At 39.4% G+C, this 27263-nt stretch overlaps 2 protein-coding genes across 4 annotated transcripts in view; one reads left to right on the top strand and one right to left on the bottom strand.

Annotated features, from left to right (window-relative positions):
• Positions 1 to 2217: 2217 nt before the first annotated feature.
• copb1 (COPI coat complex subunit beta 1) lies at positions 2218 to 11128 on the bottom strand. The gene is made up of 22 exons (XM_068596052.1): positions 11003 to 11128; positions 9600 to 9752; positions 8963 to 9192; positions 8465 to 8634; positions 8246 to 8360; positions 8035 to 8127; positions 7787 to 7924; positions 7531 to 7650; positions 7038 to 7145; positions 6781 to 6927; positions 6525 to 6670; positions 5735 to 5831; positions 5465 to 5625; positions 5235 to 5355; positions 4915 to 5142; positions 4585 to 4764; positions 4097 to 4241; positions 3856 to 3975; positions 3593 to 3738; positions 3419 to 3508; positions 3148 to 3303; positions 2218 to 2431 (listed from the first exon to the last, which is right to left on the bottom strand). Exons 2-22 carry the CDS (start codon positions 9688 to 9690, stop codon positions 2372 to 2374), a joined length of 2862 nt encoding a protein of 953 aa, XP_068452153.1. The 5' UTR covers positions 9691 to 9752; positions 11003 to 11128; the 3' UTR covers positions 2218 to 2371.
• Positions 11129 to 14119: 2991 nt separating this feature from the next.
• Positions 14120 to 27263, top strand: part of pde3b (phosphodiesterase 3B) — a 36727-nt gene continuing 23583 nt past the window's right edge. For all 3 annotated transcript variants that reach the window (XM_068596047.1, XM_068596046.1, XM_068596045.1), the window contains exon 1: positions 14120 to 15127. In XM_068596047.1, the coding sequence (XP_068452148.1) occupies positions 14240 to 15127 (888 nt within the window). In that variant the 5' untranslated portion in view covers positions 14120 to 14239. The remainder of the gene's footprint in view (positions 15128 to 27263) is intronic.

Genomic DNA, 27263 nt, shown 5'->3' with positions numbered 1-27263 from the left:
GCCTGTCCACGCGCCCGACCGTGTTCCTGCCGAGACACTGCGATGCTCGCGCTGTGGATCCGATAGGAAGCGTGAGCAACCAGACCAGTACTAATGTCTGGCGCTAGAGGCCCTTCTACTTCCACAGGCAGTGTGCGACTGCCTCAACACCCCACCTACGGTAATAGCGCGCGCACACATGCACGCACATACCTAAACACGCCGGAACCGACCCTGCGGCCCCGTCCTGAGAATATCATACTCCCCTGCAGTCACATTCCTGTCCTCCAACGCAGCCTGCACACACGGAGAGGCGAGGCCTGATGAGCCGACTGAAACTGCAACCAATGTGCATCGATGATGAAGGCGCCCTGCAGCTATCCTCCTCACAAAATGATTAGGAGTCTGTTATAAACTCTGTTATGGACGTTGTTTAAGGAATTTTTCTTCACACGTGCCGTAGGCCGTGTTTTCTTACTATACTGTAAAGCAACAATTCACATTTGTGCTGTGGACTATTTCTAGTGACTCTGACACACGCATACTAGTCAAAACAGAATATCACACACATCAGATTATAATAGTATCAGCAGAATACGGAGTAGAATATGTCCCCATCATACTGTAACAGACACTTTTCTAGAATGCAGATACTCGACAAAGCAACTTGCTAAATAATGCAATCAATCAATCAATCAATCAATCATATATATATATATATATATATATATATATATATATATATATATATATATATATATATATATATATATATATATATACACTAATTTACGAGTCCCCTTCATGAAAAGGTATGAAGCTTTGTTGTTTTAATAATCTACAGGTACAGGAGTTTAACATGTTTGCATTGCACTTTGAAGTGGTGTCATGATAACTTATCGCGAGGTGAAAATAAAAATGCAAACTTAAATTCGTGCATCTGAAATGACTTCACTCAAATGTGAAAAAGAATTAAATCTATTACGTCGACATCTCAATAATCTGCCATGTTATGACAGATCTGTTAGGAATATACTGTGCAAAATACCAACACATTGCCTTGACACATGTGGCGCCATCTAGTGTCGTCTATGGGTGCTTAAAGTGTTGACGACACGCTTGGTAACAGTTTAAAAAGCTTTTTAAATATTTGCTGCAGCAGTTTTTGTAATAAAATACTGGACAGGCGTTTATAACACATATCAGTCAATGTGTGAGTGTCTCAAGAAATACAATTTTACACAGATACCTTAGGATGAAAAGCAGTAAAGCCACCATAAATTAACTGCTCCACAGAAAGTATGGATCCATATAAAACAATATGAGGAACTAAATAATGTAACTTTAATCTTTGTTGAGGTTAGAACTGTCTGCCAACAATTGAAAATCAGTACAAAAAAACAGGGTGCTAAATCACTGGTTTTATAGTATATCTATATCACATATGCAGACAGAGTAAAATCAACACTAAGTCCAGACAGGCCACGCAATGCACACGGTACCTTGGCTGCGACAGTGCTGCCAGTTGCCAGTTAGCAAACTATTTAGTTTCAGAGTTGTAGTTCTGACCTCAAAGGCACCTTTAAGCCTTTATCCAGCCCCCTGGAGAGAAAGATTTTACAGATATTGTAAATGTGTGAGCAGGGCTGTGACCCTTGAATCTGGCGCATTTCCAGAGATGTCCCTTTCCTAATGAATGATAGGAGAGCAAGTGCTACATGTAACTTTCTACCAACAGTAAGCCATCTCCATTTCATTATCACAGCACTAAACTTACAGATGGCTTTGAGGGTACCTGTGAAATCTCTACAATGTATTAGCGCTGTATATGTATGTATTGAAGAGTCTTCATTATGTCAGTCAATTTGGGGAAGACGACAGAACCAACTCCGATCAGGTCCACACTGCAAGATTTCACACGAGGCCTCTGAGGAATTCTAATTGGAGCCGGGGGCAGTGAAGCTGGACACAGCAGGAGCTCAAAGCTGGAGTCCCTTCACTTTGGGACACAACCTCCTCTGACTAACATTGCCCATCATATACAGTTAAACATTACAGGAGAAAGCCCCCGAACAGTAGCTGTTCATAGAATCATTGAGTATTCATCCAAACTTTAACCTTGAAACAGTCACATTTGTTCATCTTGAAAAAACATTTACTACATCTAGATATTAATCAATGAATGAAGCAAGGTTGTCCCTTTTAAAACATTTGTTTATTGAAAATTAAACAGGACAGGGAAAGAAAATTACCGAAATGACAGCGGTGATGTTAGAAAAAAAAAAAAAACAGAACAGAAGAAACTAACCATACAGTTCTTAATTATCTGTGATGAAAAGATGGGTTATAGAAGAGTGCAGCAGGTGCCTTTTACAGCTGGACCAGAGTTGTCTCACATATTGGACTTCTTTTGGGAGAGGTTAATCTTGTCACCGAGACTCAAGGCCATCCCCTGTGAAACAAAGGAGTGATGATTCATTGTAGCAGATTGTATACTTACTAAAAAAAGCAAAACACTTTTACTGCAACATCACATGAAAGCTTATTTCATAAATTCACTATCCTTATCTAGCGTTCCTTTTAACGGCAGTGTTTTCCCTACCATTATATTGAGGGGGCGGGGCGCCCCCCTGAAGAAACCCCCCGCTCACCTGTAATTTTCTCTATAGCGCCAGATCACAATAAGTCATTTAAGGTTCTCTTTCCTATAGAGCAGGTCTCCACCTTGTTCAACAAACTAAAGGCCGTATTTTATTGACAGGATCTACACGACAGGTTGCCATTTCTGTCTCTACGTGGTCACGCGTAAACTCAACTCAACTCCCCTCCCCGCTGCTCTCTGTATCGCACACGGCATTGTTCCGCCCCAATTCGCGGAGATTTTAATTGTTTTAAGTGATTGCAATTTTTTTTCTTCTTTTTTGTGGTCTGACGGGGCAATTTGGTTAAATTGAAAGTTATTGTTATTGTCCGCCCCCTACCCCCGAAGCTGTAAACCTAGGGGAAACACTGAACGGGTTACTAGATTAAATGTTATACTTCAAAAAGACTAATTTGGTGCATTGATCAAGTTAAGAGCAAATAAATTCGACCAAGCATCTGCTTCAGAGATGAGTAAGTGTACTTCAAAGATGAGTAAGTGTTTATGGTGCAGCAGCTGTGACCCACCTGACTTTTGGCTCTTATGCGTATGTGTCCATTGACAGGTGCATCAGGCCCCAGGTGGATGGGCTTCTCGATGCTGACATTAGCCAGGGCATCTTCTCCAAAGATAGAACGAGCATAAAGGTTTGCAGCCATGAAGCCACAGAAGCCAGACAGTGCCTGGTTTATGAGATAAAAAGAAAAGAGTTGTGAATATTGTAAAACAGCATAGTTTTGATGCACTTCTTCTAATATTACTTTCTTTGCTCTGCTCTATGTGACGTCTCATACCAACCTTTTCAGGAGTCAGACACTTCATGTTGGTGGACTTGAGGATATGCTGGAGATACTCATTCAGATCAGTGATGTTGGTGTTCACCGTAACCTACGACACAGAAAGATTTCTTAGAGACCATTGTTTCTGGTACAAAGTAGACATACAAAGCTTATGTGGAATGCAAAGGCTTACCTTGTTTTCCCACTCAAACTCTGCCCACATTTGTCGGAATTCTGCATCGGTGCAGGACGCTGGTTGGATGTAGTCCATGATGTCAATGTGGATGTCACTGAGAACGACGCAGTTTCTGTCGCTAGCAGCTCCTGACACGTCATAGACTGAACAGACAGAATCAAAACATCTCCAACAAATAAGAAAACATGCTCTGCCTACAGACAGCAAAACAAACACAAGGTGAATTATGATGGTGACCAGACACAAAATGATTGTCTTACCAATGTTGCCAAATATAATGCCGTTCTCAGTAGACGCCACCTTGACGTTGGCCTTGATGTTCGCAAAATCGTGAGGAGCCAAGGTAAGAGGTGAAGGTTTCTCAACCAACTTGAGGTCCCCTGTGGAATAGATTTAGTAAAATGCATATGTAGCAACTTAATGTGATTGGCTTGGATAAGCATTAATAGGAAAGAGAACATGTACATTTGTCGAGTGAGATGGAAAATAAGCCAGACATACCTAAAGTGGCCAGCTCAAGAGTGCAATTCTGGAGAGTATCACTGGTTTGGTTGACCACCAGCACGTCCAACACGATGTCATACTGGTTGACATGGACATAGGCTTCAGCATACACTGGGTCTGAGAAGCCTGTCAGCTGGGTCACCTGTAACAGACAAACATTAATTACATTAAATTAGAACTAAATAATATTTACTCATGCTAGGCAATTCATATTTTTTTTTGCATGAAAACAAAATTATACCTATAGTGTAAATGAACTTTAGATTAATAACACATCAACTAAATCGTAAAATATTGGTGAAATAGAAACAAACAACTGTTCTGTTTCCCACTGAGCAATTAATAAATTGCCACAATGAATGAGCAAGTTTTCAATAGATAAAAAATCATTCCTATCTCCAAGCAGATGATATTTACAGCCCAAAACCAGTCTCCCACAGTGGGGCTGTTCTTAACGTAATTCTCTCGCGGGGCTGGTGGTGTACCTTGTTGAGTTTTGAAGCAAGGGGATCAGCAGCCTCCTTCCTCTGAGTGTTGCCCATAGCAGCCAGCAGACTGAGCTGGAACTGGTCATCCTTAGAAGTAATCTCGTTTTTGGCTGTCAGCTGCATGAAGGAGATTGGGTCGTCTGCCTGCACTGTGACGTTGCGTTTCTCAGATTCTTTCTGTGGTTAGAATAAGAAACGTATATGGTTATTTTTGATTTTTTGCTTTTTGTGTGTGTGTGTGGGGGGGGGGGGGCAGGATGCTTTAACTGTGCCAAACTATCACATGGTTAAATATTAGGTTCAGCCCTCTGAATCAACTGTGATTACCTTCTGTGACAGCTTCTCTTCCTCCAGTCTGACTGTCAGCATATGTGACAGGGATCTGCGGCACTCCTTGTTGAAAATGTCATTCATAAGTGGCGAGCACTCGGACAGAACCTTGAGGCATAGCGAGATGCGGTCCACATCATCGTCTGTAATTGGCTTCTTGGGCAGAGAGGACTTCCCCAGGTGCAGCACAGTGACCATGATCAGCATGGCCTCTGCAACAAAGGACTGAGCGAGACAGCAAGAAAGCAGGGATCAGAGGAACAGGCAGCTGGTTTAAAGATTTTTACAAATGGTGAAGTGAAGCGAGAAAAACTTACATTTTGTTTCTTTTTGTCTTGAACGATAGCAACATAGCGCAAGGCCACTTTGGTCAGTGTAGTGGCCAGGGAAGCTGCCACATAGAAGTCTCCATCCATCAAGAAGCTTCTGAGTGGAGGTCTGCAAAAGCAAAATCAGTGTTTATTGAGTGAGACGGATGCTAATAAGACCAAACTCCCTACAATCAACTGAATATTACAGGCACACAAAATAAAATATCAGTTTTTACCTATCCTCTTCTTTCTTTGAAGGCCTGGAGGAGCTGAGGGCACTCTGTGTCACATAGGTGCCCATCTCTGTCACCAGCTTCTGGGCTGGAGCTGCACTAACTTCATCATCTGGTTTCATCTCTCCCGTCTCTTTCTTTATCTCATTTTCTACAATCGGAATCTGTCCACGTGACAGATGAACAGATGTCAAGATATTTGTAACAATTTTAAAAAGGCCTATCAGGTAAGCTTGTGTCACATGAAATTCTGACAATAAAAGACAAACATACCTCGCCCAAGGACCTGCGTACTTCTGTCATCACACTCTGGATATCATCCTTGGTGCTGCAGTATTCTCCCAAGATCCACAATGCTCCCCTGTAGATCCTGAAATATGACAATGGTGACAAAAATCAGACCATTTTTTTATTTGTCATTTTAAGTAACCAGCCTTTAAAACTTACCCTTTGAGTATTTTCAATTGTCTATCTACTTGTTTCAATATTTATCACATCATTAAAGAGGACACGCGACTGGTGAACTTTACTCATGAGAATTGACTTCTTATCAGTAAAGACTGAATACATATATACATATGTAGTCCCATCAGCTATCTTGCGGGCGTTGCCCATTAATTTCAGACAATCCGACAAAGCTACGCAAGCCGTTCGCGGCCCGCAAGACTGTGATTGGTCTGCTATTTCCTTGCATTTCCGGTTTCATAGCATAATACCGCTATTTTTAAAAGCCATAGCAGAAACACGAACAATGGATCTCGTTGAAGAACGTTTGGCTGAAGAGGTCCACAGATATGAGCATTTATATAACCGTTTGACGGAGTATAAAGACACGCAGATGGAGGTGAATTCCTGGAGGAAGATATCGTTGAACGTCGGTGTGCAGGTCGACTCTAAACGGTCGTTGAGCCACCTACTGCCCTGGCGTATGGAAAAGGCACGGGAACTGTAGACCAAAACGAGTCCGTCGATGCAACTGTGTGGCCAGCGGCAGTTGTAGTTGCAAGAGACATAAACCAAGATAATGCATAATATTCCCCTCAAAGTGCTTAGAAAGCCTTACTTGACAGCTTTGATGGCGTGAAAGACTTCCAGCATCTTCTCAATAATGAGGGGTCTCAAGTTGTCAAACCGCTGAACGGCCTCCCGTACGAACTCCAGCACATCAGCAGCAGCTGCCTCATTAGTGTCACTTAGGAACTCCATCAGCTGTAAATAGTATCAACAAAAGAACTGCTTTCTTACATTTTTGTCAAATAAACAGTATAAACCACCATAAAATATAACAAAATTGAATTGCTAAATAATAGAAAACTCACCACAGGTATGACATTGGCTGCCATGTCAGGGAAGCGCACACTACAGGAGTGTAGCGTGCGCACCAACAGCTGCCTGTACTTATCAGTGTCTTCATGTTCTGATACGTTGTTTGTCTTGATCACTTCTTTCTTCAAAACAATCACCAACTGGAAAACAAACAGATTCTACCTCATCAACAATATATTCCCAATAGCGCTATGTCTATGTTCGGACATGAAATTAACAATTACATGGGTATACTGTGCACGCCACTGACCTCTTCAACATTGCGCGATGAAACAAGGTCCAGCGCCAGCTGCAAGGTCTTCTTTCGGACTTCCAAGTCAGGAGTGCTGAGAACACGCAGGATGTCCATCACAAGATCCTAACAAAGCATTAGTGACATCCACATTAGGTCCGAACGAAGATGCACTGTAGGTGCAGCAGATGGGTGTCGTCTCATTATAAGATCATGTTTGCCAGATTATGATATCTTTTGACTCTTTAAAGTAAACAATAGAAAACGTAATTCTGTATATTTTCTTACAAATTTTGTTTTGGTCTCATATAAATAATACTTTTGGAACTCAGACTATCATAAATAGTACTACAATGCTGTAAGATAAATAATATGTTTTTTCATGGGGTCCTTCACTTCGGTCAGTGATGTTTTTAATAACAACCTTGTTGAGATAGAGGACAATGGTCTTTGAGGTTTATTTAGGCACAAAAAGGCAGCAAAAACTAGCCACAGCAATAATTCAACGTACCTGGAGTACACGCTCGTGAGTTGGGTGCTCCTTCAGTTCAATCAGACGATCGAGAACAATCAGCTTAACATTGTTGTCGCTCTCCTTGATAATCAAATCAATGTAGCACTGGGCAGCAGCCTGGAGTCCAACAAAACATAGAGTGCATAAGAGAAGGTACAAGACCAAAGAAATCACTGCTTTTGGGTCATGTGTAATACAATATCAATACCGTATATATAGTATATGGCACACAAGATAAACCTTGGTAATGTACCTTAACGGCTGTGGGAGCACTGGAGAGGGTAACAAGAGTGCCAGCAGCCTCATACTTAACAGCGGGACTGGAGGACTGCAGCAGATTGTAGATGCATCGGATAAACCGGGCGCGCTCAGAGGGGTTAGCGTGGCAAACCTAGCAGGCAGAGAACAAACACAGCAAGAGTTCAGACATTAAAGCACCTCATCTGGTAGTATGGTGTGTGTTACTAAGTTCATATTAGACTAATAAAGGCCTCGACTCACTTTGTAAATCAGTTCCACAATGACCAGCTGGAGAATGTCACCAAAAGTGTGCACTTGGTCAATACATGTGCTGAGATAATCCAGGGCTCGATCCTGTGAAATGCGAACGTGTGAATGACATGAGGTAAGTTGGGCCTTTGGGATAGAAACTATAGGTCATAGTGGCACACAATAAGAATACCAGTAAGAAATAGGACAATATGCAACGGACCTGATCTGCATGAATCAGCATCATGAAAGCATTTCTCTTACAGCTGGCATCTTTCTCATTGACAAGAAAATCATGGATCAACTCTGGAGCGTCTGGGATGAGATGTTCAAAGTTCCTAAAACAAGACAATATCATCAGCTGTTTGTTCACGTATGAATAGAGTACAACATATGTATGTGTAGAAAGGCAGCTGGACATGAAATATGTAACAGTTTGTACCTGTAGATGGTGTAAATGGCCAAGACAGCATTGCGGCGCACATAACTGTGACGGTGCTCCAGGCAGGCCCGGATTGCTGGCATGAGAGGCTCGAGCAACTCAGACTCCTTCAGCTTGCACAGGAAACGTAGAGTGGAGCCACGGATGAACTCATTGGGATGCTGCAGGTCCTAAAATTGAGAGAAAGATTTCACATGATGATTGCCGATTTAAAAAAATGAAATCAAAATATTTTAGCAGATTTTCAATTTCGAACATAATATAGGATTATTATATAGACGTACAAATGGAAGTAATGTGGGTTCAGCAGTCCAGCAACCCTGCCATACTGGTGTTCAGCTATCCCTGGAGATGAGTGCATCTTTCCATATAATATATCATATGGCCAATTCTGAATATATCAAAAATGAGTCTTCCCATTTTGTTTTCACATCATTACTGTAAACAGTATTTTCCTTCTGTTTAAAAATATTTATGGATTGAGTTGATGAATCTTACCTTCCTGTAGGCGTCACACACCAGGATCATCTCCTGGAGCAGTTTTCCATCTGTCGTTGTTTTCGGAACAATCTCCCAGAAAACCAGCAGCAGCTTTTTGATGGTGTGGTCTTGAAGTGGCAGCACAAAGCGGATTATGGTCATCAGCAGTCCTGGCAGCTTTTCACCATTCAGGATCATGATGATGACCTTCTTCAAGGCTTCGGTCTTTGCCTTGATCTCCCCCTTTTCTGTTAAAAAAATGGATTAATATTATGACTATAAATTTGATCGGCATAGCCTCAACCATGCATTAAGACTTTTATGGATCTTCACCAAACACTTTTAAGGAATTTAATTGCAATTCACTATTCCAGTCATTTGTAGACTCCACTGTCATCTGAAGAAATACTCTTATGAAAATTGTCAAAATTGAGGTTTGTGGATTATCCAGAGAAACCAAGACATTGTTTCAGAAAAGAGATGGAGTTTTAAAAAAAAACATTCTTTTAGTACTTTTTTTTTAACACCCTGAGCACCACAACTTAAATTCCAACCGCCTAAATTGTATTGCTGTAGAGACATTAACATTTCCCATCTACATGTTTTACAGTGGTTTTGTAAGATAGCTTTGCAAGTTAATATCAAGAACAGTTACCTAGATCAGCTTTTAGGCTGACTTCAGAAGGGGGCTCCGAGTCCGATGAAACATTGATCAGAGTGTAACAAACGTTCTCAGCAGCTGTCATTTTGCTGCTGGACTTGTATCAGTTTAGAAGAATCCCAATGAATGTTGCTCACTGGAAAATACCTATGAGAAACAGAAGAACAGTAGATCTCGTAAATTGCAGAGAAAAAATATACCGCAATTGTACGGCCTATTGGCTCATTGTTTATTTGGCACTGTCACCTAACAAAGCAGTATCCTTTCCTGTGTCACCTTAAAGAAATGCACAAAGGTTCTTTGGAAATTGGTGTTCACCCTGCATAGTTGTGACCTGTCCTGGACTATCTGCCTCTGTCTCAAGGCATGCTGGGCTATGCGTCAGCCCCCAACTAACCATGGTCAGAAAACTTGATGGAAGAGCTCTACAACATGTTATTAATGATTATACTCTTTAAAAAGTACTTTAAAGTATGAACACCTGAATACAAGCATCTAATAAAATGGCTTGCGTGTTTTTGCTAACAAAATCCATATGTTGCATTATGTCTGCATCTGTGTTGCATCAAAAAAAAATCCTAATTATGAAGGCCTGGTCAACAAGGGTATTAGATGAAACTTAAACTTTCTGCATTAAGATGTTATTACGAATGACAACTGTTTTAACTTAAAATATAAGTTGACTTGTAAATCACCTTTATGCTGCATATAATGTTACCTGTGTACTCCAACACTACAGACAAGCCTCTTTTTCATGTAACATATATCTTAATGTGCATCTAAATTTCATGGATTTGGAAATATCTAAATAAATCAGAAAATATATAAATTACATGACATCGGTCTTTGTATGTATGTATGTATGTATGTATGTATGTATATATATATATATATATATATATATATATATATATATATATATATATATATATATATATAATTCACGTAATATTTACGCAACAATAGGTAGTGTTTAACATTTCTAATCTCTTCAATCCATTTCCTACCGATTTTTTCTGTAAAAATTAGGCTGCTGTCGATAAAATAACAATGTTTTGGCAAAGAAGGTGATTAAATCCAAGTTAAGAAAGTGTGACACGCAGCATTAACACTGAAACTACTGGTACCTCCCTCCGTGAGCACCAAACGTCGTAAGGCAAAAGCACTATTTAAACGCGAACGTAGTAAGCCGACTATTCAATTAGTTTTGTTAAATGAAGCAAAATAATCAATTGCTACATATGGGACCTTAGCTAACGCCAGGTTAGCTTGTATCCAGGCTAGCAATGAAATGGAGGACAGTAACATTAGCTCGCTGTTTTAGCAGTTTCTAGGGGTCAGAGGAGAAGAAACACCACTCAACGTGATGTCGGTTAAAAATAAGTAACATGATATACCTGGTCTTCGACACACAGTTATGGATAATCACATCTGTAAAAATGCTAAGGTGATCCCTTTGGCGAGCTGTCTCTGTAGTTCTCCACTACTTCCTACTGACGTGGAAGATTACTTTCTGAGCCACATCACTGCTACGGTGCGTCGGATGGTCCAAACGCGAGAGCAAAACTAACCCAAAACGTCACAGGCATGAGAAATATCTGCAAGCTGAGTTCAAACCAGACCAGTCCAGAGTCTCGCCGACACTACTGCGATGATGGATGTCTTTTGAAGACGATTCCAATAAAGATGATTATGAATAAATACAATTACATAATTAATTGGGCACTAAACACCAATTAATAATGACCTGCCCTTTCATGTAACAAATAAACAATGACTAGTGATGCATTTATTGTAAACACTTCAAGAAATAGACCAAGTGTAATCCAAAAGCATAGTAAAGCTGTGTGTAATAGCAGTGTTGTAATGTTGTATACTGTGATCATATATGATCAAGTATTCAGGATTGGTATGCAGCACCCTCCAGTGGAAGCGTAGTGAAACACTCAATGAACTGAAACGTGTCTGAAAATTGTTTATTAAATCACTATCTTCTATATAAGTCAATGTCTTCAACAACGCAATACCAATGTCCCTCAACAACATCATACAAATATAACTATGATGTTTCACTTGCAAAACAAAAAGTGAGTTTTTATAGCAGACCTTATGAAACGGCACATAAACATTGTTTTGACAAATCATGTTTTATTATGAAAGGGTAATAAGTGAATGAGTGTAATTATGTTAGAATTTGTATTATTGCGATCAACAAATCCCATTAAAAAGATCAAAACCAGCAATTCATTAATCTTATTAATAAGTATTTTACTGGTCAGTTTTCCAAAAACAACTCTATAAATGTAACAGTGTTGTATTGCTGCAAACCAGTACACATATTTAAATTGCAGTTGTTATGATAAGGAATGTTTATGGTTCAAGTCAAGAGCAAAGTGCTTGTTTACATTACATAACCTTGTCAGACAAAGAGTAAGGCAACACACCTGCTGCTATCTACTCTGTATGCTTACAAATACTGTTCATGGGATTCTCATTTAACTTAGTTTGAAGATCCTATTCTGTGGTCATGGTTTTTCCTAGGCCAGGAAGTAGTTATTGTGCCAGATCATATTACAGGAAGGAATACTGGTGAACAATTTCATAGAATGTTAACAGATAAAAAAGTTTTCATGTTCGTGTGCAAAATACAAGCATTGAGTCACTTAAGCCACATTACAGTCCGTGTCTTTTTTGACTTAATAAGCTTCATGAATTATCAGTATACATTTCGATGTTTGTGTTTTAATTTTTCTTGTTGTTTTTTGTGTTCATTTCTTGTACTTTATTCTGTCCATTATTTATTTATTTTTATTCATACATACACCTTGTCCACGATAATCTCACGAGAGTGAGGTGGCCGTCGATTTTAGAGCCAGTCTCCATTCTTTCATTGCGAACCGTGTGTTTACGGTCACATTGCTAAATCCTCACGGACTTCGCAGGAGCGCGCCTCAAAGTTTGTGAGCTGGTAAAGGTTGAGATTGGGCTTGGGCCTAGTTCTCCTCCGATGCATGGTCCATTGCATGATGGTAAAAGTCTGGCTGCTGCCACATCAGAGAGCTCATTGTCACTAAGATTTGACTGCTAACACCACATGTTGTAGAAAATCCCTATTTTATGTGTAGTTGTAATACTTAACACTCGATTGTTGACTATCAGTCTCATTATGAATCTAAAAACATATATTGTGTGGTTGATAATCATCAAACTTATGAATGCAACACATATCAAAATGAGTAGTAATGTTTATCACAGGCAGACATACAAAGGATAAAGGATGCAGCTACACACACATTTCTACATAAATATATATTTACAAAGATATACAATAAATCAGACGAGGTCCGTAAACTACAAGTAGACTACAGATCGGCACTAACAGGAAGTCAATTTGTTTGTGACTTCCTGTGTTTATTTTGAAAGCAGCCTAAAACTGTCCGACTTGACCGCAGTTTTCTGTCATCGCCCCCTGCTGCTGCCGCCTGCTCTCGTCTCCATTGCAGGCGAGGTGCAGCTCTTTCGACCGAGCCTCCAGTTACCAATGGAAGCACGAAGACGTACCAAAAAAAGGTAAACAAAGATGAGGGCACGTGGGCGTTTAGCCCGATAAAATACCTTTACCCCACACCATTAAATGACTTCTCTATCACGTGAGGAAAGAGCCTGGAATACGTTCAAATCAGTGAATAAAAAGTATAGAATTAATAGTCATTTGTACACAATATTTGTCTATGTAGTCACGTGATATGTTGCAGGAAAGTGATCTTCTATTCGCATTTACACCATTTCAAGCCCTTACACTCAACCACTTAGCAGGTGACGTCAGTAAATCCCTGAGGGTTCAGGGTTTGAGGGTTTATGGGGGACATTGCGATTGGGTCACGCAATTGTTATTCTGATCAGTTAAGTCGACATTCGCGCTATTGAGCGAACCAGGCGCAGCAAACAATCCCAGAGCAATTTGATGCAGCGTGGCGACACTGACCCAAAGACCAATTATTATTTTATTACAGTAAACTATTACTTTAGTTATTCAATTTGAGTAGACTATGGCCAAGCCAATTCAAATTATATGCGAAGGCTTGAGTCACGAAAATCCCAAAAATTGGAACTAACTCTGTAACATTTGGCAAAGTTAACTCATTCATTTCTTTCTATTTTGAACAAGTGACATTCAAATTGTGGAGAAATAAAATCAGGTCTAAGAAAAAAAGCATTGTAAATCAATAAGGAATATCTGAAACGTTTAAACTAGAATGGCAGGGGGACACTCTTTAAATGTTTTTTTTTTTAAATTTAATTTAATGTTTTTAAATAGATGGGATTTTCATTTTTCAAAGTTTGGTCTTCAACTGCAACCCATGTGATTATGTCACATTAACGGTGCGTCCCAGGATTGACTCGACACTCCACAATACAAAGCCCCGGTCGGTTCCAGTTGTGGCCTCTAGGTGGCGACAGAGAGCCCATTTTCTGTAAAAACAACATCTCACCTTCTTTCTTTAGTCCAAGTGCTGGAGCACGTTTGAGTGACCATGGAGTGCATTTGCTGTCATGTAGTTCAGCGTTAACACGGCGTGAATATTGGAAGAGAGGGGGACTTTCGCGTGGATACGAGGAGCCACAGTCGAGCCATGGCTGCACGGGAGGAAGGAGAGATTTTGCACAGTAAAACAAGGCACCACGACGGAGCTGGAAGTGTAAACAGCTCAGAGGGCTTCAGGAACGGCTATGTGAAGAGCTGCGTCACCCCTCTGAAACAGGACCATCAGAGGGGCTTCTTGTTTAACGTGTGCAGGTTTTGCAACGAAGACATTCTTAATTCAAAAGTGTTAAAGGTCTCTGCCCTCTACGTCGGCGCGTTTGTAGTCTTCGCGGTTTCTTTCCTCATTTCTAGGAGCGTGCAAAGTGACTCGCTTTGGGATTTGCGGACTTTTTTGTCGGGCTTCTCCCAGTCCATCAGTCCCCTGTTCAGCATAGGATGTGCTTTCTTCTTTCTGACGTTTTACCTGAGGAGGAAAAAGAAGGAGAGCAGTAAATGTTGGCTCGTGTCACTGCCAGCATCGTGTTACCTCGGGGATTTTTTGGTTTTGCGGTTTTTGCAATGGGGAGAGGACCAACACCAGATGCAAATGGTGGGCAGGTTGTTATTCGTGTTGGGATGTGTGGGTCTGCTCACCCTGGTCCCCACTCTGAAGCTCAAACACAGTGTGCTCATACTGGTCTTCTCCAGCGTTGTGTGGCTGGTTTCTTTCACAAGTTTGAGCGGTCTGCCTGCGCTGCTCAGACCGCTCTTCGCCTGCTTCGCGGGGGTCTCGGGCTCCCTGTTGGGGCTCTGCGTTGACCGCTACTACCCGTCCAGGGAAGCGCCGAGTGGGATTTCCTCTGCGGAGGAAAAGGTCCCAGTGATCAGACCCCGGCGAAGGTCCAGTTGTGTTTCACTGGGGGAGACGTCGACCAGCTATTATGGCAGTTGTAAAATGCCCCGCAGACCTTCGTTACCCTGTATATCCAGAGAACAGGTATGTATTCTCCTGCAGGACCACGTCTGTTATTGTTACACATTAGGCCCCCTGGCCATCGACAGCTACCCAGAGTACACTTGTGCATCAGAGGAGGGGAACGCACGATCTACTGTCATGAAAAAAAACAACAACGACAAAGCCAATCAAACTACTGACCCACAGTGTAGAAAAAAATAACAACATTCAACCAAATAATACGTGACTTTGTGTTCAAGTTTTCTGGTAAAACGGAACGTTTGATATTATTACAAGCACCAATGCATTTAGCAGCGTTATTGTATGTGCTCTAAATGCCAGGCAAGGGCTTTGCATTTCAGCCAATTATTAAAAAAGTGTCCTTTAAAGCCTATATATACTTTATATTTAACATGCAGCATCCTATTGCATGTAATCTTCTTGTCTATATCACTTCGTAGCATTCGTAATGTTAAGCCTATCTATATTTTGGTGGTGATTATCTCCATTTAAAAGTTTGTATACCAGATTATAATTAAACGCGAGTGTCCACTTACACGGGGTGGACAAAATAACAACATAGCCAGCGGCATAGCAAGTGATGTGGCCTACAGTCCCATCTGACTGGAGCAGTCAACAAAACAAAATGATGGGGGATTATTTAGTGTCTACAGTCCACTTTCAGCGTGTGTGTTTTTTTTAAATCTTTTTGTTTGCTTATAAGCTGTATAAAGTCTGTTTACACACATAGCTAACAGGTCCACCGCAAAATGGTGTTCGCTTCTGCTTTGCATTAGTTTTGTAAACCAGTAAACAAGATCGAGTGATGTTCATTCTCAATGAAGACCATCCCGTTCCAGCAAAAAGATTATGCAAGGTGCTGACTTCATTTGTGTGTAAATAAATGCCAACATTATTCTCAGCAATTAAAAAAAAAAAAAACAGTCGTTCAAACTAAAACATGCATTTCTTCAGTGGATGCCAAGCCATCACCTTACACACATTGTTTTTGTGTCCTTCAGGCTTTTGTTAGAAATGATAAGAGAACTAAAAAAGTATATCCACCGGTTTGTCTAGGTTGTCCTATTTCCAGCAGTTGTTGTTCAACCTTATTGTGTTTTAGGCTAATAGCAGATTAGTAGTCACATTGAGTTTGGCCTTAAACAGTGCATGCAAACTGAAACAGAAAAACAGGTTAGATCATTCAAGACAAAACACAATTTCACCTTTTGCTTCATCCAATGAAACATTGTTCTTTTATAACATCTGTATATCTGTATGCTTTTAGTTTACTAAAAATGGTCAAGAAGTAAACAGGAGGTTGTAATATATATTTTCTAAAGTAAGTTTTTCTAACATGAAGGTGTAAGCTCTAACATTTGTCAACTTTATCTAAGATGAGGTGTTTTTTAAACCACAATATGTTGATCCAACTTGTTTGTCAAAAATGTGTGATTGTAAAGAACTAAGGAAACATTGTGTAATAGTAAAAATCCTAATCAGAGTATTTCCATTCCACAACTGTTGTACTACAGTGTTGTCGTATTCAAGGACTCAAACTTGAAACTGGTGGAATTTTTTGAGTAAGACTAAATTGTCCAACTTTTTATGTGAAATAGTTAGTTTCTCTTTCTCTTAGTCTCTTTATGTATATCATGTGGTACACTTACAGTACTCACTGTATCATTTTCAGTTGACGCAATTAAAGTTGAAACAGGACACTGTTTTAAAAAAACATGTATTTTATAATTAGTAATATATATATTTTTTTAATTACCACGTTAATTGTCTATTTCAGTTACCTTGTTGCTCCACAAAACTACATAAATGTACCCTATAGTCAGACATTTGGTAAATGTGTGAATTTAAAAACAAGAACTAGTGCAAAAGTATTGGTTAAGAAGTTATTGATTGTTGATCTGACATGAATCACAATCTATATTGAGAAGAGAGATAATTTACTGGCAACCGGTCTGAGGTGTAGTGCCCACTGCATTCTGGGATAGATTTTAATGGGACGGCCGACAACATTAGCATAATGCAAGTGAGAGCGGTTGTTGATGCGCTTGGATAAAAGGAAATGTTTTTAATCATAGCTGACATACCAAGCTTTAACTTTCCTGGGTTTTATAATCTGGTAATCTAGTCAGTGAAGAAGAACCATAACCTGAGCATAATAAGTGATTTTTTGTGATATACCTTCTCTATTAATGAGACCACTTCTGCGTCAGAGGCCGGCAAAAAGAGGCACAAAAGCAGATCTCGAAAGGAGTCACTCAGGGTTCACTGGTGATGTCACACATGTTCTTCATCTTCACACACATTTTGCACACCAAACAGCCCCCCCCCCCCCCCGCCTTCCTGCTGTCTGTGAGGCTCTGTAGTTTTCTGTCTTTCAGTAAGGCTGGGGGCTTTGTTAGCGGAAACACATGGTTTTATACACAGCATCACCTTGGAAATTGGTTTTATAGAGTTTCGGCATCAAGTAGATGTAAGTGAAGATGTTTTAGTCCGAAAAACTCTTAAAACTAAGTAAATTAGAGATGAAGAAAATGTTTTTTTCTAAGGAGTTTAAAACAAAACTGGAAATCATTGTCACAATTTTCAGAGTATCATCAGCCTATTGGTGATGTCTCATGTGACACCATGGCTATACTGGCACAGTTTGACCAACATCCAAGTCATGTGGATTATCTATTATACTTCAGTTAACAACAGCGACAGTACTTTGGCTGTGGAAAAGGTCCTACTCAGGTATAAACGTAACTTTGCTTTGTACTCCGGTAAATGATCGGGCAATACACTCAGAAACATAATGGACATGACAATTGGCGCGTCACATAAAAACTGTTTGCCTCCATTACATCTGTTCATTTCATATATCATGACACATCTTGTGTATTAATACAAACATTTGAAGATATTTTTGGTAATTACTTTATCATACCTGCCCATAGCTATTTTCTATTATCATTGTCAATTGCGAAATTGATGTTATGCGGCTCAGCTGTGTGTTGAGTTGGTTGGCTCTATCAAGTGCTGTAGTTAAATTAAGAAAACAAGCCTTCTTAAAAATGAATGGTTTTTAGCCCTCTATTTTCTTGTGTAAACTACTTGGAGTGTTCTTCACAAACGCTCCATTAATGTAGGTGCACAGTTTTTGCAAGTTGATACCATCATGAATATTAAAACTGAAAGTGTTGCTTCTGACGATGCGCCCGATTCCCTGAGAGACCGCAGGGCAAGAGCCGTGCCACCAGACACCTGCGGTTGTGTGTGTTTGGCTTGTCCGTTGTCCTGCACATGAGCTGCAACAGAGTATTATAATGCTGTAATACCTCAGTGACACAATAATAGTTATGGCCTCTGTCTCGTTTTTTTATTTTTATTTTTTAAATAATTCGTTCTTCAAGTTCAAATAGAGGACATAGGTGTGAATATTGTTTTTTTTTTCGATGTTCAAAGTTTCTGATGTTTTTGACATTTTCTTTTCCCTTCAGAGATAATAGATAATATAAAGCTGGTAAGGGCCACCTCAAGTTATTATTTGGTATTACAACCCTAAAGTTAATTCCCAGTTGTTCATTGTGTATTGCAACAAAGTGCACTGTTTAAACAATGAGATAAAGTTCTCATCATCTATTTTAAAAGTGGCTGCTTTTGTTTTTTTAGAGAAATACACAGGAGTTTCTCAGCCACTAGTTGCGCTGTAGAGCAACACAATGATTAGCAGGTCTTTGTATTGTTTCTTTTGTTTTTTTAACAGCATGCTAATGAGACTGCACATGCGTGCCAAACATTGATTTGTTTAGGAAATAAAGCTAATTCAGCTCCTACATTCAATGCTTATAGGACGTCCATGTTGCTAGCTTAACTTTTATGTCAAACCCCATAGAAGTTATGTTTACTTCTCTATACAAATCTCTAAATCAACTTGACAATCAACTTGAAATGACAGAAAAACATAAAGAGTTAATTAGGTAATGGACATGCTCTGCGGATATCTGATCCATAATTTTTTGTTATGTTTCCAAAGCCAGTTTGCTTTTGTTTTAACGTAAGCTTTTTAACAGTTGCATTTGAGAAGGCTAAATGTACAAAATATTGTTACACTTGACAACCAATACCACCAACACACCTACATTTAGCACAGATAGTCTATTTACAGTTTAAACTCATTGATGTCAGTTTCTTCTGTCATTTTAAAAATTATCTTTGAACATCAAGATGATGTACGTTTGACATTAAATTTGCGGATACCAATCAAGCAACATTTCTTATTATTTATAACTATTACCATAGTTGTCGCTATTTTGTTTTTTATTACTGTCTTTTTCTTTTACTAATGCAAGCTATAGAATATTTTTTACTGTAGCGTGGTCTAACAGTGAGTCATACAATTATATTATCTTTGACACCGGCACCGTGGCTTTAAAGCATCTTTCGACACCATCAACTTTGATAACTTTGTCATTTGCATATTCAAAGTACAATTGTGCTGTTCAACATGAACAAAAAGGTTCAGAAAAAAATGAGAATAAGTGCTTAGGATTTACAGATGTATTCATTTCAATTCCATGTTACGGCCACATTATGAGTCAAAAGATTGCTCTATTTTTCTTAAAGGTCAACTCCCTGTTTTCTCTGCTCGTACGCAGTGTCGTGTTCGGGTTTGGTGGCGGTCTCGCTGAGCACATCTTTTGATTGGAGGTGCAATCCTTAAATGTGTCAGACTGACTAAAAAGGAAAATCCTTCATAGTCGACTGTTTTGACTGCTCATTTAGAAATCATGAAACGAGACAAAGGTTTCTGTCTAAAATATGCAAATATTATTTACTCATAAAAAACAGTAAATTGTAACATTTCGTCTTTTCCAGCTTCAATTAATGTTCATGTTTGCTCTGATAACTCTAAACCTCTTGCACAACCAAAGCTTCATGGATTGGCTGCCAGGGGTTAGGCACGCTGGATCCTAGATTTATTGCATTAACAGTGCCCCTCTATTGTGTTAAATTCTTTTTCAATAGGAGACCCAAATACGTCAGTCAATCCTGTAAATTGCATTATGCACTTTTAGACTCTCCAGTGGTCACATGGGTCAACAAATTCTCTGCTGCATATTTGGGTTTGGGTCCCAGGAATCATTTATTTCAAATAGAAAAGCCAAAACTATGATTATATCGTCCAACCCGAATGGCAGCTTGTTCCTCTCCGAAACTATGTCAGCATGTGTTTCTGAGACCCAGTTCATTTTTTGAGATGAAGGAGATAAAGTGGAGATAATTTTTTTTTTTTAAAGTAGGATTATTGTATTTGGGCTTTCATGGCAGAAATCTAAAAGCTATATTTCATGAGTGAGCCCTTAGAGGCAGCGCAATGTACAATTCAGGGAGAAGGCCCTCTTTTTGTGTGGTTACTTACCACTCCACGGGGGCAAACAGGGGTAAATAATACACTTAACTAACCCCCCATCCAGACAAGAGCAGAGACGCAGGCTGCAGAGAGAAAGGTTGGAAGGGAGAGCAGTGAAAACGCAGAGCAGCTCTCAGCTGTCACGTTCGCTTGCTGTAAAGCCATGTGGAATGATATAACATTGACGTCACAACCCAGTGACGTACCGCAGGGTGATTGCAAAGAAGAAAAAAAATGCCAACTCTTATTAATCGCCCTGTAGAATTTAGTGTCTGCCTCCAGCAGTGATGAGAAATTGTCCGTCTTGCGACGACGTGCAATAGAAAGAGTCTTTAGGAGGGAAAAGTCGGCACAGAAATAAACACTTTTCTTATTCATCCAGAAATCAGACAAAGCTAAAGGCCTTTTAAGTATTCCAGAATATTACTTTTTCATATTTTATAATTTTACATTGTTGGCTCAATGTATACAGAAATTATAGGCTTCCACTATGAGCACACTAGTGTGAGTGTATTGAACCACTTATGTAATGTTCACATTCATAAATCCTCCATCAGTATTATATAAGTACAGACCAAGTAAGTTGTGTCATTTAATTGAAGATTTTTGGTATAAAATCTAATAGATTTAATAGAGTAGAATAAAAACAAGGTCTTTTTTGTGTGTCACAGGTGTAATGAGATAGAATGACATTGTGGCCATCGTACTGTTCATACTGTTTGCATGCTCTGCTCCTTTACTGTATGGTCTGGGGAGATAAAAGCCTCGGTGCAGTTAGTGAAACTGTCTGCAAACTTATTTGCCTTTTGGTTCACTGTTATCAGGACTAAACTGTCTGAACAATGTGTGTTAAATTCAAGATGAGTTGCATGTGCTGACACAAGCGTTCAGTTTTGTTTCCCGTATACCTTAAGTCCTTTACATGCTGGTTATGGCATGTATATAAATAAACACGTCTTGCTTTAAACAATTAAAGGTATAAAGGATAATCAAATTAAACCTTGCTGGGCTACCGACATGCTCAATGCATCATAAACGCCGCAACCTCATTTTGCATTATTGTTCATATTGTCTTCCATAGATTGAGCTCAACCTAATTTTTTTGTTAGTGTTTTTAAAATACTTTTTATATAACGTAAGTCAGAATAGACCATAGATCCAAAGGACTGCTAATGGGGAAAAAAATAATTGTCTTAAAATATAGGCCTGTAAATGTTATCTGCAGTAAAGGTTATGTATGTTTTCTTTTTGTATTTTAAGGAAACTTAAATGTAAATATTATCAATATTGTGAACAATTTCGCCACAGTTTGATTTAAAATAGAGGATTTATACAAATATGAAAATACTTGTAATGAAAGTGTAGTTGATATGCTTTTGAGCTGGTTATTGTAATATAGATCGATTTGATGAAATGTGAAACTGAGCTGTTGTTGAGCTGAAGGAGGATGACGTGTGAAGTTAACCTCCGTGTTCAGGAGCTTGTATTACATTCGCAATATCAAGGCCAAGATGTCCCAATTCATTGCTTAGCAACTCCTCAGAGATGCCACTTCGATAGTAGGTACACATTTTATGAATGCCTAATCAAGAGCTGAATCAGCATTTATGAATGTTGCCTATATGTGTAATATATATATATATATATATATATATGTGTAATATATATATATATATATATATATATATATAATTATTATTATATTATATATATATATATATATATATATATATACATATACATTTGTGTGTAATATATATACATATATATATTACACACACAAATATATATATATTGTGTGTGTAATATATATATATATATATATATATATATATATATATATATATATATATATATATATATATATATATATATATATATTTAAAAATAAGTGTGTGTATGTAATTAAATTGTGTTCGTAGTCATTGGACCCTGACAGGCTTCTGTGAGTAATATTGTCGTCCTACAAAGGGTTAAGCAGAGCGAGGTACTGTGTGTTTGGCTGAAACAGGATGCAGCGGCTGCATTGTCAGCCTGCTGGTGTGAGTGCAAACAGATGAGGAAATGCTGGAGCGGGTACTCCAAAACTCGGGTTACCCTGGAAACGGTTTGCGTCATGATAGCCAGCAATTAGCTTGCCGCTCTTTAGTTTTCATGATAGGTCTGCCAGAGCTTAGCCTTAATGACTCCGCTGTCTGAAGCGTCACTGTCACAAAAGGGCTCGCAAAATATTCACAGACGGTTTTATTTTGTTTCTCTGTCATTATTATTTTAGGACACAGTTGGGGTTATGGCTTGTTTTATGCTGTGTTTGGAAACGCGTATAAAGAGCGGTACAGCTTCCCCCCTCTTTCTTATCTTTCTCTAATGAGCCTTGATGTGATGTCCTGACCTCGTCTATCTGCTTGTGTTATTACGCACAAAGCTTATTCGTAGCTGAGTTGTTTGGGCTCAGAATGAATGTTGGACCAGAGAGGTTTGGGCTAATTAGAACATTATTTCCCCTGCAACTATTGTGTCAGCCTCCCATACTCTGCTTGTTTCCACAACATGACACATGTGCAAATGTGAAGATACCTAATGATAAAATGCTGGTTTTGAACACATACAAGCCTTTTTTGTTTCGTTTGGGGAGTTTAGGAGACGGAGGAGTTTTTACTGCGCCGCTCATCTCAAAGAATTTTGATTACTCCACAAGGTTCCCGACAATGCAAATATTTCAGGTGGCTGAGCTTTTAAGTTCACGATGGGGTTGTTGAACCTTGCATGTGTTGACTGTTGGTTCAGTCCGTGACAGGGTGAGAGAGCAAAGGGAGAGAGCTCGGCCAGGTTTGGTCAAATTAGACTTCTATGACAGAAATGGTGTGAGCCCATATGTAAATGGTTGCAGTGGGACTGTACGCATGAGGGTAGGGATGTAGTGTATTGAAGTTTAAATTTAACCCACAGCTTTTATTGACTGGTAAATAGCCTTCAGACAGCTTTGTTGCTACAACATTATCTTTTCCTTCAATATCCTTAAAGCATGATGTGATCATTTGAAGGCACGGTTAGACAAGAGGGATTTTGTGGCACTGATAATTTACACAGTTATTATGTTTGCATTGCATTCTCATCGAAACATTACACAGCAAACCCACCCAAATTGTATTCACTTTCTCCCTCTACTCTTCCCCGTTTCATTCTCTCTATCTCTGTCTCTCATTTCTTTCTGTCTTCCTCTGTGCGCCTCTTTTGAAAACGGTGTCAGCACTGCTGCTTTTACACCAAAAGGCTGTTGCTAAGTGACGGTTGACGTCAGCCGCAGCTACAGAGGAGGGCTTGTGTGTGTTTAGCAGCTGAGGGCAGATCCCACTGAAAAGGGCAAAACTGAGAAGCACTATTAGTCACTGCAATGAAAACCCTAACTTCAACCAACAGGATTGCCATTTCCAATAACTGCGCAATTTATTCTGAGTGATTTATGGTAAAAGTAAATCTTTCAAAAAGTGTGAGTGGTGAAGTTTAAGCAAAAAAAAAAAAAAAAAAAACAGATTCGGAGAAACTGTTGTCGGGCAATCCCCACCCCCTTTTCTTCACTTTTTCTTTAGTCTGTCGCTGTCTCCTTTTCTTTCTCCCTTTAACCCCCGCCCGCCCCTCCCCCATCACACACGCACGCAAACGCACACACAGGCTCAAATGCGAGACACCCCTCCTCTCCTTCCCCGAACATAATGTAAGTAAGATTTCGTAGATAGATTTTTGTCTCTGACGAAAGACGCTGATCCTCAGTGTGATATCTCCCCCATCCGGCCAAGGTTACTCTTGATCTGCTCGCCATTGTTCCCGGGGACCTGTATCCCCCCCCCCGCCGTTCTCTCTCCCGTGACAGCACACGCAATTTGACCTGTGAAAGTGGACCAAACAAAAAGCTTATTTACATTTCAGGTTAAATATAAAAGTGTACTTATTGTATTCACAACTTATAAAGCATTGGTTTAAGTGATCGCTGCAAAGATTTAGTACTTGTTTTGTCTGCATCAAAGCCACTATACTGAACCAAAATAATTTTCTTCGTCTTGCTTGACACACGTAAGGCAGTACCTTTGTATTTCCTGTGAGGAAGGTGAGAGTGCAATGATGCAATAATCTAGCAGGTGTACAGTAGAAGGTGGTTGTTTGTGTATGGCTGCTACAGGAGACAAACCAGCAGGACTGGTGTGTCTAGTGGCAGAAATAGGTGTTTGCAGCCATCATATGAAGCTCACTGACGGCAGATTGAGTGAGTGGAAAGTACAGGGTTTTAATCGCGCACCCCATCTGCAGCTGATACACAATGTGCCTCTCAGATACAGTCAGAGCTGTGGCCCACCCCAAACCGTTTGCTCCCTGGGAAGGCCCTGTCATGATGTGCTCATCAGAAACTTTGCTTTTGTGAAACTGTTGACATTTTTGTTCGTCAGGACTCTTTTTCCTCTTCTGGGGCACACTGGCATTCTAAGTGATGCCAGCCAAATATCTCTTTATTCAATTTAAGATATACCATGTATTTGTACACTATAAAATGTATCTAACTTATACTGATACATTCTGCAATGCATTGGCTTGAGTGACCCTATTTTGTCCCGAAATATCTCTTACCTGTATCAAAGGATCGACTGGCTCGACATTGGACCTGATGCCACATTTAACAGCAGCAGGCACCCGATCACGGCACCAAAGACTCGGGGCATTAAGCACCAGGTGCTCTGCTACAGACACACGTTGTTGGCTGGGGGGTTGGCACGGATTAAAGATGCAGTAATTGCGTCACCAGGGGAACTCTACCGGCCATATGATCACATAGAACGTTTGATGTTACTTTTGCTAAGTGATCGAAAAACTGGTTGGTTGTGCCTATATCAAAAACAGGCTTCAAGCAAATTGAGGAGAATAAAAGAAATGCAGTTGACATTTTCTCAGCTAGCTCGTTGGCTAACAGGTGGTTATTTTCTCCTTTCTTTAAGTGTTTTTCTGTTCTCAAAATGAGGCTGAAATGCGAGTTAAATCAACATCATTATACCCAACATCTTGGTAATTGCTTATATTTCTTTCACCCATCTTTTGGGAACAAGATACTTGGTTGTATTATAGTTGTATTACACAAGTATTTGAGCTGAAAAAGGAGGCCGCAACATAGGCCTGGATAAACTTCTACAATTTAACACAAATGTGCAGATGTGACAAAGCCAGTTAATCTCAGTATGCTTGGAAAACCCACTGATGATCATCATACATTTTTCATCTTTTAATAAGTACTTGATCACATGCATCAAGATTGTAAATATCCCTAATCCCTAAGGCTTTAAGTATCATAGAGGTCTGTTAAACTATGTATTTAGCAAAGATCATTTGTCATGTTCTGGACACATTAATAGGCTGCCCATGAAGATAATGCAGTGAAGTTAACTGTTTGCATGTCATGGAACAACAGAGCAGTCAGAGGAACAAGCGTAAGGTCACATTCAGGCAGTGCAACTCCACAAAACAAACAGCACTGAAATGTTTTGTGGGTGTCGTTAAGTCTGGATTACGTATCATGACACCGGAGCCGTAGCTAGGATTCAGTGAGTCAGACGCTTCATGGCGATAACCTACAGTGATGTTGATTCTTTCATTTCTAAAAAAAAACAATAGTCAAAACTGTATTTTAAGAAATATTATTTTTAAAGGAATTATGCAGATTGTTATTTCACGTGTTGGAACAACATTTTAACATTAATAAGGCGACCAGAAAACGACGTCAATGAAAAAAAAGGTTGCGCCTGCACACCATACTCACTCCACAAAGGTTTGCAGCTTAGTTTATTCTTGCTTTAGTGTAACCACAGCCTGCGCGTCAGGCCTCTCGTCGTGTGTCTACATTTTTTTAACTTTGTGCTTGTGGCGCACACTGTCACAAATAGTTCACTGATAAAAACGCCAGTAACATGTCTAGTACTTATACACAAAGCCAATTATTTGTTTTTACATGCGCTTTAGGAACAGAAAGTCTTCAAAATATTCAATTGACGATATATTTTGCCAGCTAAATCAAATTGTTTCCAGGATATTCAACCTTTCTTTATAGTACATTTCATACGGGACTGGTTTCTTTACAGGGCTTGTACAAAGACAATAAAGTCAACCATGAATATGAGATATGATTTTTCAGTTAATTGCAATTCCTCTTCTGCATTGTGGAGGTTGGTTTATGGCTTTATGCGTGTTACACTTGTTGTCCTCTTGCTTCTTCACAGTACATTTAGTGTGTACGCTCCCTGGCGTTCAGAAGAATCATGCAACGAACAGCACATTGAGTATAAACGTCTCCGTGCACGCTCAGAGCTCGCGTCACGATGTCAAGCACGAGTATGAACAAAGCTTAATATGTTTCAATCCCACTTGGATCTTAGTCATGTCTGTATGCTTGAAAAATGGAAGCTGGTGTGGTTAATCCAAAATGCCCCGAGTGATATAAGACTCACGAAACAATAGACAATTAACAATTCAATAAAGTTAATAAAGAAAACAATTGAGAATGATACAAGCAAATGTCTCAAAGCTATCGACATTTTCTAGCTCTCCCTTTTCTTTTATTCTACAACTTGACAATCACTGTTGTCAAACTATTGCTAATACTGAAGTTTTGCCCGTTTTTTAAACTTTATTCATAAACAGGAGTGCACTTTTTCAGTCGTGCCAGTGTCTTCATTCCTAGAAATGTAAAGTCAAAGGACTGTATACTACACAAAGCTTGGTAAACTG

Source organism: Clinocottus analis, unplaced genomic scaffold (assembly GCF_023055335.1).
Source record: "Clinocottus analis isolate CAN_PGR_092001 unplaced genomic scaffold, fCliAna1.0.p SCAF_33, whole genome shotgun sequence".
Lineage (NCBI taxonomy): Eukaryota > Metazoa > Chordata > Actinopteri > Perciformes > Cottidae > Clinocottus > Clinocottus analis.
This window is presented reverse-complemented; position numbering and strand designations above follow the sequence as displayed.

Excerpts from the sequence above, each read along its gene's own strand:
- copb1 (XM_068596052.1), bottom strand. The coding sequence starts at position 9,690 with ATGACAGCTGCTGAGAACGTTTGTTACACTCTGATCAATGTTTCATCG. Across the intron at positions 8,635-8,962 it reads TGTGTGACGCCTACAGGAAG|GACCTGCAGCATCCCAATGA; the intron begins GTAAGATTCATC and ends TCTCAATTTTAG. Across the intron at positions 3,304-3,418 it reads AGTGTCTGACTCCTGAAAAG|GCACTGTCTGGCTTCTGTGG; the intron begins GTTGGTATGAGA and ends CTCATAAACCAG.